At 42.3% G+C, this 11,640-nt stretch overlaps 1 protein-coding gene across 4 annotated transcripts; it reads left to right on the forward strand.

Moving 5' to 3' along the window:
- The first annotated feature begins 490 nt into the window (after positions 1–490).
- On the forward strand, positions 491–11,353 carry LOC136678912 (acyl-CoA dehydrogenase family member 10-like). 4 transcript variants are annotated; one of them, XM_066657099.1, is made up of 14 exons: positions 961–1,008; positions 1,093–1,315; positions 2,306–2,471; positions 2,804–2,952; positions 3,178–3,372; positions 3,682–3,840; positions 4,591–4,750; positions 5,597–5,720; positions 5,831–5,899; positions 7,451–7,632; positions 7,866–8,016; positions 8,317–8,459; positions 9,031–9,195; positions 10,321–11,353. In XM_066657099.1, the coding sequence occupies exons 3-14, from the start codon at positions 2,321–2,323 to the stop codon at positions 10,428–10,430; spliced, it is 1,758 nt and encodes a 585-aa protein (XP_066513196.1). In that variant the 5' UTR covers positions 961–1,008; positions 1,093–1,315; positions 2,306–2,320; the 3' UTR covers positions 10,431–11,353. The 4 variants fall into 4 exon arrangements, with proteins under 4 accessions (XP_066513197.1, XP_066513194.1, XP_066513195.1 ...); XM_066657100.1 differs by lacking the exons at positions 961–1,008; positions 1,093–1,315 and adding an exon at positions 491–519; XM_066657097.1 differs by lacking the exons at positions 961–1,008; positions 1,093–1,315 and adding an exon at positions 520–600.
- The last annotated feature ends 287 nt before the right edge of the window (positions 11,354–11,640 follow it).

The raw sequence follows: 11,640 nt of genomic DNA on the forward strand, positions 1-11,640 counted from the left end.
GTCTCTCTGACTTCTACAATCTGCTTAAGATGTAGCTGAGGTAAACCACAGACCACGTCTTCCAAATAGCTAGTTACCTCAGATACAGATAACACTGATTAATCCTGAGCCACAATCCAGTATAATATGTAATAATATTTTCATTTCTTTTTCTTTTTTCTTTCTGTAGCAGTTTTTTTTTCAGATTTGTGGTCTGTGTTTAACAATGAGGTGTCAAATACCAATTTATTTTTCATTTTATATATGAATAAATATATCTGACGCATTTAGATTAATGCAGAAACAATATGTAAATGAAAACAGTTGATTTCACCCTTTTGTCCAACTACTGAGTATATTCTTGGGCTTTTATTTTTTTTCAAAACCATTCAAATATAAAAACTATAATATGAGCAGGAATCCACAATCATGAGGCAATTTGGTTTTGCATTTTCGTTGTTTGTTTGTTTTGTTTTTGTCCAGTCTTGTGTGGGGACTCTTATTTTGACATCTAGCTACGTCGTGTAATGTTATCATCAGGTAAAAGTCCTTCTGTCGCTTGAGCAGATTCATGAAAGAAATGAAGAATTTTTATAAAAAATAATTTTTAAGCGATTTGAGGTAAATGTAAACAACGAAGAATGAGGATAATAGTAATAATATACGATGTTATACGGGGAATTAATTCATTAAATGTTGCTACGTAATAGGTTTAAAAGACCGTGGCTTGTTTATGTAGTTAGTATTCAGCAAAGTTCACTGACTGTACATTTGTGATATGTAAATAATCTATCAATATTTTGTTTACATTTTTAACAGTAGTGGCAGGGCCCTGACGCCTGAGGAATACATTGAGAACGAGAAAGTTTATAGTTATAGACTCTGAATTAATCCATTAGGATAAGGTTGTGAACTAGCTGTAAAATAACTTTTAATTTCACTTTTAATCTGTAGTCCATCTTTTGCTCTTCACAGCTCGTTAGCCCCATTTCACCCCGTAATTCCGTGATCAGGACTCACTCAGAGCAGGTATGATTTAAGTTGTGGATCATTCTCAGAGTTGTATCTACTATGACCGTGGTGCCATGTAAGTCCTCTTTAATTTGGTATTAGTGGATCAGTTAAAAGCGTTCTGTGGGCGGTATACTGTGTCACTGATGAAGGACTAGAGGACGAGCGACACACACTGTGCAGCGACAGATGAGCTACTGTCTCTGACTCTCCATCTACAAGGTGGACCAACGAGGGAGGAGTGTCTCACAGAGTGGACAGAGAGTGGACACAGGGTTTAAAAACTCCAGCAGCACTGCTGTGTCTGATCCACTCGTACCAGCAGGTCAGTGTCACTGCAGCACTGAGAATGGTCCACCATCCAAATCATATCTACTCTGCTGTGGTCTCGTAGGGTTCCTGAATATTGAACAACAGGATGAATGGGGGCTAACAGAGTATGAATAGGAACAGGTGGACTACTGTCTGAATTTGTAGAGCTACAAATTTCACCTATATGTTTAGTGGAACTTAAAATTTAGATGAAGATTATAGAAATAAGAAGGTATTTTAAATGTTTTGATGAAGCGGTGTATATGGTAGGCGCCATGGTGTAGCAGCAGGTTAGTGTCGCAGTCGCACAGCTCCAGGGTCCTGGAGGTCGTGGGTTCATTTCCCGCTCCAGGTGTGTTCTCCCTGTGTCTGCGTGGGTCTCCTCCGGGTGACTGTTTGTGAGGAGTGTGGTGTGTTCTCCCTGTGTCTGCGTGGGTCTCCTCCGGGTGACTGTCTGTGAGGAGTGTGGTGTGTTCTCCCTGTGTCTGTGTGGGTTTCCTCCAGGTGACTGTCTGTGAGGAGTGTGGTGTGTTCTCCCTGTGTCCGTGTGGGTTTCCTCCGGATGACTGTCTGTGAGGAGTGTGGTGTGTTCTCCCTGTGTCTGCGGGGGTCTCCTCCGGGTGACTGTCTGTGAGGAGTGTGGTGTGTTCTCTCTGTGTCTGCGTGGGTTTCCTCTGGGTGCTCCGGTTTCCTCCCACAGTCCAAAAACACACGTTGAAGGGTGGATTGGCCGTAGGTGTGAGTGAATGAATGTGAGTGTGTGTGTATGAAGGACTGGCGCCCCCTCCAGGGTGTATTCCTGCCTTGCACCCAATGATTCCAGGTAGGCTCTGGACCCACCGCGACCCTGAACTGGATAAGGGTTACAGATAATGAATGAATAAATTAATGTATATATGGTACTCTCTTTATTTTTATAACAAAATATATACTAGTGAAAAATATTTCTTTAATACTGCTTGTTGTTGTTAATCCAATGTGTCTTTAATTGTTTTTATTGTAGACAACTGCTGTAAATATGGCGCACCTGTCTCGGAAAGTGATACGCCTTCTCAGCGTGAGGCCAATCTTCCGTCCTCATTTCAGTGTGGCCTGGGCATCTTCCCATAAAGCAGTGATCTTTGATATGTTTGGAGTTCTAATACCATCACCACTTCCTAAAGCAACAGGTAACAACATGAGCATGTTGAGTTCCTGTACATCCTGCTGAAACATTAATTTATTAACACCTGCTCATTCAAAATTTCTTCTTGAAATCAACACAGTTGCACTGCCCCACGGCCCAATGCTGAAGGGTCCCACACTTGGCATTGGGGTGGTGACCTTAGGCTGATTAGGCAGGTGGTCATGTTAATGCTTTGGTTCATATAGTAATTTAATAATTATATTTAGGCTTAATAATGGTTTACTACTCTGTAGTTGGCATCTTATTTAATCATTCATTAAACACAGTGCACACAGTGTATAAGCTAATTCTGAATATCTCCACCGTTTCTGACAGAGTGGGAGGACAAGAACGGTGTTCCACGAGGAACCATAGGCCAGGCCATAAGAACAGGGGGAGATGGAAACACATGGAGAAAGTACATGAGAGGGGAGCTGGGGCCAGAGGAGTTTGTGGAAGCCTTCAGCAGAGACTGCAGTCGAATTGTGGGTTTGCTTTATATTGTGTTACTGTTGTTCAGAATTAGGTTTTGAAATGATATCGAGAATCATTTTACCATATTTATGGATAGTTAAGTCCCACATAAGACCACCACTGAGCATTTATTCTCTGCAAAAGAGTGACTCTGCTGGGTTGTCAGTGTGACAATGTGTGAATAAACTTCAGTGTTATGGCCGATCTGTTTATTCTCCCCTTTATTCTTTTTTTAGGTGGGCTTTGAAGTCCACATTGGCTCTTTCCATTCAGCTTTAAGCAGTGCCTCCATGAGTCGCCCTGTCGCTGTTATGATGGAAGCTGTGAAGTGTGCACGGACTGAGGGTCTCAAGACTGCTGTCCTTAGCAACAACTTCCTGCTGCCTGAGGGAAAGACCTACATGCCTCTGGACACCTTTCTTTTTGATGTGGTAATTTAATTAAGTTGTGGCATAATCATATGCAGTAGACCTAACGGATAATGAAACATCTACCTGTTAGCTTTGGCTCTGCTCCATGGGAAGTTCACCTTTATTATTAGATGTTATTTCACCTCTAATATTTACATCAAATCAGTTCAGCTTTCTATTAGCCACAATTAAAATTACAATTATTATTTTTATTATGGTTTAATTAATTGAATTAGTTACCTATGGTTGCAATGTTTATACATTTTGTCTCATAGAAACTCTGTAAATCATCTTGAACAGCATTGTTTATATATATTTTCCTCTCTTTAGATAGTAGAGTCCTGCAGGGTGGGTTTGTGTAAACCAGATCCAAGAATCTACCAGCTGTGTGCTGAGAGACTGGGGGTCTCACCACAGGAAGCAGTGTTTCTGGACGATCTGAGCTTCAATGTGGAGGCTGCGGTACAAGTGGGCATGCACGGAATAATTGTGAGTTCTGTACTAATGTGGTTGACAGCTAAAAGGGGGGTAAAAACTTGGCTGCTAACTTGCTAATCTGCTAACTTGGCTACAGACAGCTACAAGAGGGTAAAAGGCAGGTACGTGGGGGATAAAGGCTATCAGGTGGTTAAAGTCAATTAACTGGGTGTTAAAAAAACAACAGCTAACAGGGAGGTAAAGGCAGTTACAGGCTGGTTAAGACAGCTCAGAGGTTAGGTTCAATTTACAATCCTTTCACCACGTAATCGCATGTACAGAGTTCAAGGTTCTTTTAAAAGGAAACCATATTTCTTTCAGAGATAATGTGCTTTAGATTATCACTGGACACTGCAACATTATAGTAAACAATTCATAAGCCTGTAAACAAGGTGGCCAAAGGTTTGAGAGCCCAATTAAGGGTTTTGTTGGGTACAAAAACAAAACAAGGTCTCATAGTGACACCCAGTCATGAGGTTCCCAAGTTGTTCTGTAGTGTCCTCGTTTTGTATATGAGAATATATCTGACCTTCCCATTCCAACCCACATGTACATATCATTAGCCTCCTGTCCCAATGGAATTTATTTAAAATGTTGTAATTTATACAAAACTGGAACGTTTTATTGAACAAACCAAAATAAAACGACAAATTACATTTACACTGAATTTAATTCAAGTTGCCTTGCTACCAAACCCCCCCCCCCCCCCCCCACACACACACACACACTCTCACTGTGTTTATAGTCGGTCTTTCTTTTCAGGTCAGAGACCCTGTGCTGGCCATGAAGGAGCTGGAGCAGGTGTTGAATGTGTCCTTATCTGGATTTATTCCTGGAACTAGGCCTGTGAGTCTTAGCCAACAGCTCCCTGTGGACCAGCTTACCCACTATCTCAACAGAACTATTCAGCTTCCTCTCACAGGTATAGGACAGATGATTATGGAACGAGGTACTAGACACACTGCTTTTGATACTGAAGTAGGATTATACAGTATTTTAACACTATTTACACGGTATATTGATTGTAAGGTTTGTAGCCCATGAGAAGCCCTTAGTACTGGGACTGTCCTGCCCATTGCTGGGGGGCTGTATACCCCTCTAATAGTGCTTTCCACTGCATGTTAACTTCTCTGCTCAATTCTATTCAGCTCTACTCTCTTAATCGATTTTGATCCATGGTGCATGGTTCCTTTTCAACTACCAAAGTTCCCACAGAAATGTAGCAGGTGACAAAACCCCGTCTCTAATGGGAACATCAGGCTTTGGAAACCAAAACAACGGCGGTGGTAACGTTAAGCGGTGTTTACTCATGGTTTATTGGCGTGTTGTTGTTGTTTGGGACTGAACACAGCTCCGTCATCAGTTCAGACAGATCAGTAGAGTGTGTTCCTTCCTTGTTGCAGCGTCCAGCTCTCGCTGGATTCTTTCGTCGGCCACCGATCCAAGGAGCGTTTGAACCTCTTCAAAAGACCACGGCGTCATTTTACAAGCTGCCGTCGTGAGTCGGATAAAAACAAACGTGATCTCTGCTGCAGCTGGAGATTTTACAGATGGAGAGTTGGTGGTCGCTTGGAAACATACGAGAGCAGGTACTAAAAAGGAATGATTCCAGGAAAATGAGCAGAGTAGAGTCCTGTAGAGCAGTGTAAGTTCCATGCAGTGGAAAAGCACCATAACATGCACTTGACATTGGACATGCTTGCCTTAGGTTCATGTGTGTGGTACTGTGTGTGTATTCCCTCTCTGTTGTTATTTTGTATTTATCCAGAACCGATTACCATTCGACAGTTCAGTCACGGTGATTCTGCACCCACATTCCTTCTGCACTGTGGAGAACAGCAGTTTGTGCTGAAGAAGAAACCCAACACTGAAGCCCTGAGGAAAGAGTTCAGGTTTGGCCTCTTTCTTCCTTTTTTTTTACAGTTGCTCCAGTTTGTTGGAGGCTGACAGTGAAAATCTTGTAATTTCACCTCTTAAACATTCAATATTTCCTCCTCCTCAGGCTTCTCAAAGCACTTAAAGAAGGTGGTGTTCCTGTGCCAGAGGTTATTGCACTGTGTGAAGAGGCCAGGTAAGAGTGAGCACAGCTGGACAATATTGTCTATAGAAAACAGAGGAGTGGCACAGCCATCTAAGATTTGCCGCTTTCACCTGGAGGTTGCATGTTTGAATCTAGGTGATGTCTCAGACGTTCAAGTGTAGAGAGCACAGCTGACCTCACTCTCTGGGTAAGACAGCCCCCTTGCGTCTGTCATTGCTCATGGTGCGTCCACAGGCATGTGGCATTCCCTTCATGTGAGGTGTTTGGAGAGTTTTTCATTGAAAACCAATACACAGTCTAAAAATAATAATAATAAAAGATTACTCCATCAGCACTGGTGTAAAGTCAGACTTTCTAAGATTAAGGCTAAAGTAGACCCTGAAAGTGACTGATGCATGTGAGTCACAGCTTCTCCGCTGCATGGATCTGCATTACACATTCTACTCATTGTATTGTTTAGTTGCCCCAGAGAATGCCACTCGTACAGGTGGGAAATCAGTTTACTGTGTTAGTATACTCCTCTGTACTGTTGTCCTTGTCAGGAGACTGCTATAGTTTAAAGGGCACACGTTGTGAAAAATCACTTGTTCAGTGCATGTCCACAGTTATTTGGAGATCTGGAGCCCCCCAACCCACACACTGTGAAACAAGATCACCAGTCAGTGTTTTGTGGGCTGTAGAAAACAAGATAAAACCAGCCGTTTTGATGTTGCTCAGCTCCTTTCTTGTTTATTGGTCTTTTGTTAGGGTCTGGCTATGTGCAATGTTGTGATATAATGCCAAAAAATAAAAATAAAATAGATAAAATAATGATAATAATGGGCTCATTTACATTCATTCATTCATTATCTGTAACCCTTATCCAGTTCAGGGTCACGGTGGGTTCAGAGCCTACCTGGAATCATTGGGCGCAAGGCGGGAATACACCCTGGAGGGGGCGCCAGTCCTTCACAGGGCGACACAGACACACACACACATTCACTCAAACACTCACACCTATGGACACTTTTGAGTCACCAATCCATCTACCAACGTGTGTTTTTGAAGCGTGGGAGGAAACCCAAACAGATACAGGGAGAACACACCACACTCCTCACAGACAGTCACCCGGAGGAAACCCACGCAGACACAGGGAGAACACACCACACTCCTCACAGAGAGTCACCCGGAGGAAACCCACGCAGACACAGAGAGAACACACCACACTCCTCACAGACAGTCACCCGGAGGAAACCCATGCAGACACAGGGAGAACACACCACACTCCTCACAGACAGTCACCCGGAGGAAACCCACGCAGACACAGAGAGAACACACCACACTCCTCACAGACAGTCACCCGGAGGAAACCCATGCAGACACAGGGAGAACACACCACACTCCTCACAGAGAGTCACCTGGAGCAGGAATCGAACCCACAACCTCCAGGCCCCTGGAGCTGTGTGACTGCGACACTAACCTGCTGCACCACCGTGCCGCCCCTCATTAACAAACAATAAATAATAATTAAATTTTACACAGAAAACATAAATCTTTTCATTTGTATATTTATAAACTAGTTTCATGCCTTCTTTTGTTCAGCGTGATGGACACACCGTTTTATCTGAGATCTTACTGTCAGGGTCGGGTGTTTGATGACCCTTTTCTACACGGACTGGACACTGATGAGAGGAAAAGTGTGTATGAGGCCATGATACACACACTCTGCCAGATACACTGCACTGATCTAAGATCTACAGGCCTAGAGGACCTCAGAGAGCCAGGTAGGGCATTAAGATTGTATGTAAGGTTGTAAGTACTAATAATTAAGTGAGGGATTATGGTAGATTGCATTTACAGTTACAGTGTAGTAGATTTTCGCATCAGAAAATACAATTGGACTGGTACTGCACCACCCTCTGGATGAATAGTGACATTGCAGATCCTCAACTGTACATCAACTTATTGCCTGCTTCTCAAAAACGCTACTGGAATTGTTGAATGCAATTGTGTCCAGGGGACTTCATGGAACTGGAAGTGAAGAGGTTGGTGAAGCAGTACAAGGCCCATGAGACTCAGCCAATTCCTGCCATGGACAGACTGTTAGAGTGGCTCCTGTCACATCTCCCTACAGACCGGAAAACTACACTTTTGCATGGAGACTACAGGTTGGACACACACAAAATTACAGTTCTCCACTTCATCACTTTTGGACAAGAGTTTACTGACAATCCTTATATTGCTTTAAAAATGAAGGAGACTTCAGACTTTTAAACATTAGAAAATTCTCTCAAAAATCTCACGACTCATAAATGGATCGTATGGGTTTTCTTCCCTCCAGAGTACATAGTTCCACTACTCCATAGCCCAATGCTGGTGGGGCTTTATGTCTTTGATGTGTAATATGGCAACCCGTTGATGTCATCTGAAAAAACGATTTTTGCCAATGACATGCCTTTCACCTTCAGACTGGAGAACCTGGTGTTTGATGCAGAGAAGCCAGAGGTGCGGGCGGTGCTTGGGTGGGGCGGTTTCACTTTAGGAGACCCGCTTGTGGATGTGGCATCTTGTTGTGTCTCTCTCTATCTGTCGACTCCACCTTCACAACCAGGTAAAAAATGTAATTCAGTGTTTAAACATTTAGACAGCGGTTTTAAAAAACATTAATTAATTCATTCATTATCTGTAACCGTTTATCCAGTTCAGGGTCGTGGTGGGTTCAGAGCCTACCTGGAATCATTGGGAGCAAGGCGGGAATACACCCTGGAGGGGGCGCCAGTCCTTCACAGGGCAACACACATTCACTCACACACTCACAACTACAGACACTTTTGAGTCGCCAATCCACTTACCAACGTGTGTTTTTGGAGCGTGGGAGGAAACCAGAGTACCCGGAGGAAACCCACGCAGACACCACTCTCCTCACAGACAGTCACCTGGAGGAAATCCATGCAGACACAGGGAGAACACACCACACTCCTCACAGACAGTCACCCGGAGGAAACCCACGCAGACACAGGGAGAACACACCACACTGAACACAGAGCGACACACAGGATAAAGCGGTTATAGAAGATGAATGATTGTGTATATATAATAATAATTAGATTTTATCATCTGTATTGTGTAATGATGGAATGACCTCTGCTGACCAAGTTGCTTGTATTTTTATACTTGCACAGGAAACAAGCTTGTTTTGTCTGGTGTTCCTGATGCAGAGGACATTTTTGAGCTCTACAGTAAAGTAATAGGACAAGGGAGCGTCCCAAACTGGCAGTTCTATATGGCCTTCCGCTTCTTCCACCAGGCTGTCTACTTACAAACAAATCGCACAGCATCACTTAAAGGTAACACATTATTAAATCACTAACGCTGATGTAGTGATGCTGACAATAACGGTATTCACATTAGAACCATGTCATGTGTGATTCCAGAGCTTTTAGCCTCAACATTGACTATGAATTGTGTTCATATTTTTGGGTTCGCAATAATTTGTCCTCCTGCAGATCGACCAGATTTTCCAGGTTTGAGGAAAAGCCAAAAAAAACACTGACAATTTAAAGGGACAGTACCTGGAGGGTACCTACACCTACACACACTGAGAAAAAGCCCCCCCCGCCCCCACTACATTCACACTTTCGGCACACTCTTGTGCGAGCAAAGTCTGGGTTAAACTGGGGGGATAAATAAATAAGACATGACCAGCACTTGAGTGTGTGGCTCATTGTCACTTAAAGGAACAGGCGCTGAAACCGGCCGTTTGGAAAAGGGCTGTTTAAACGAGGGAACTGTGCAGTAGGCCTTGATCATAGTGGTATTCGGACCAAAACAGGTCACAGATCTGTGTTCCCTTCTGGAGAAGGTGTATAATAGGGGTATAAAAGAGTCCCTTTTAGGTATACGTAAACATTTGCTTTCTTTTTTCTTTTTATTTCTACTGAAAAGAAGTAAAATAGCAAAGATTCACTTAGAATTGATATAAATGACTCAGAATCATTCATTCATTCATTCATTATTCATTCATTCATTATCTGTAACTAAGCCAGAGGAAACCCACGCAGACACAGGGAGAACACAGCAACTCCTCACAGACAGTCACCCGGAGGAAACCCTCACAGACAGTCACCCGGAGGAAACCCACGCAGACACTGGGAGAACACACCACACTCCTCACAGACAGTCACCCGGAGGAAATCCACGCAGACACAGGGAGAACACACCACACTCCTCACAGACAGTCACCCAGAGGAAACCCACGCAGACACAGAGAGAACACACCACACTCCTCACAGACAGTCACCCGGAGGAAACCCACGCAGACACAGGGAGAACACACCACACTCCTCACAGACAGTCACCCGGAGCGGGAATCGAGCCCACGACTCAGAATCATCTCATCAAAAATAATTTAAACCTTTAAAGGGCAGTTTATGACTATGATTACATTTTTTCCTCCTTCTTGTTTTTTCAAGGCACTGCATATACAAAGAAAGTAAAGGACATGGCAGAACTGGGATGGGACTTTGCAACTAAGGAGGGCTTCCGTATCTTCAACACTCTGCCCAGAGCAGCAGGGTTTTGAGCAAAAAGACCATGGACTCTGTAAATTCACAGTCCAATATACAGATTTCTACCAGAGAAATGTGATGGTAACACTTCAATTAAGGGTACATACTTCATGACACAGACATGACTAAATGCTTAGGTAATGTCACAGTTAATCATTAAGTAATGATAATAAACAAGAACTAGCATTAACTAACCTTCATTTAGGATTTTATAAAAATCCAAACATAACGCTAGTTCTTGTTTATTATCATTATTTAATGATTAACTGTGACTTAATCATTGTGTAATGGTTATTACTGTCTTGTTACTTAAAACTGTCTTAAAAACTGTTAATTAATGTACCCTTATTGTAAATTTTTACCAATGTGATTATTGCATTGCTGTGCACTTTAATCAAAGACTATGACAGTATTTTACTGATCAAAACAAGACTAGGCCTTCAATTTTGCTGGTTTCACCCTCTTTGTTCCTAATCTTATGCAGCACTTCAGATTTGTTATTCTATTATCATCTTCTAATGTATTTTATGACAGATTCAGAACTTGATATTGGATAGAAACTATGAAAACGGGTCCAGATTTAATAGCAAGCGCTTACAGCTTTAAAGTCCCCTTTGTTCATTGTTTAATCCACTAAAATTCCTATTATTTCCAGAAGGCCTATCATGCCTTTGAAACCATTAAGATATAACTTTAAATCTTCACCTTCATTCATGGATCTGTAAATATGAAAATAATCCCCTCATCTACTCCACACACCTCTCAGTCACTAACTGCAGATGGATCTGCATTTATTTACTTATGTCTACTAGCATAAACAACACCACACGCACGCATGCTAACAAGGCTAATCTGTTGAACTAAACTGGAGGGGTTCTTGAATTTTTGTTGTGGAAAGGCCTTCTGAACGATGGTTGTTGTCAATAAAAATGGACAAAGGCTTATATTACTGACACATTTCTGAGAATGAAATTGTACAAACTGTAGAAAAGAATCATTTGTTGGAGGCTAGCACTGTTAAATGTTTGGGAATATCCTGAGATCTATAGCTAATTGTATGTAATAATTCATTACAATAATTTACCAATTTTTTTGAGACATTCCTATATTTGCTACAAAAACTATAGAACCTCCAAGATGAGGTTTTACTTAAGAACTTTTACAGGGGTACTTGGGTATAGGCATAAAACTGATGATAGGCAGCAAGCAAAACTTAAGGTGGCA

The sequence above is a fragment of the Hoplias malabaricus genome, chromosome Y, assembly GCF_029633855.1.
Source record: "Hoplias malabaricus isolate fHopMal1 chromosome Y, fHopMal1.hap1, whole genome shotgun sequence".
Lineage (NCBI taxonomy): Eukaryota > Metazoa > Chordata > Actinopteri > Characiformes > Erythrinidae > Hoplias > Hoplias malabaricus.

Coding starts and splice junctions, on each gene's coding strand:
- LOC136678912 (XM_066657100.1), top strand. CDS start 2,321: ATGGCGCACCTGTCTCGGAAAGTGATACGCCTTCTCAGCGTGAGGCCA. Junction 5,900..7,450: donor GCACTGTGTGAAGAGGCCAG/GTAAGAGTGAGC, acceptor TCTTTTGTTCAG/CGTGATGGACACACCGTTTT. Junction 8,460..9,030: donor GACTCCACCTTCACAACCAG/GTAAAAAATGTA, acceptor ATACTTGCACAG/GAAACAAGCTTGTTTTGTCT.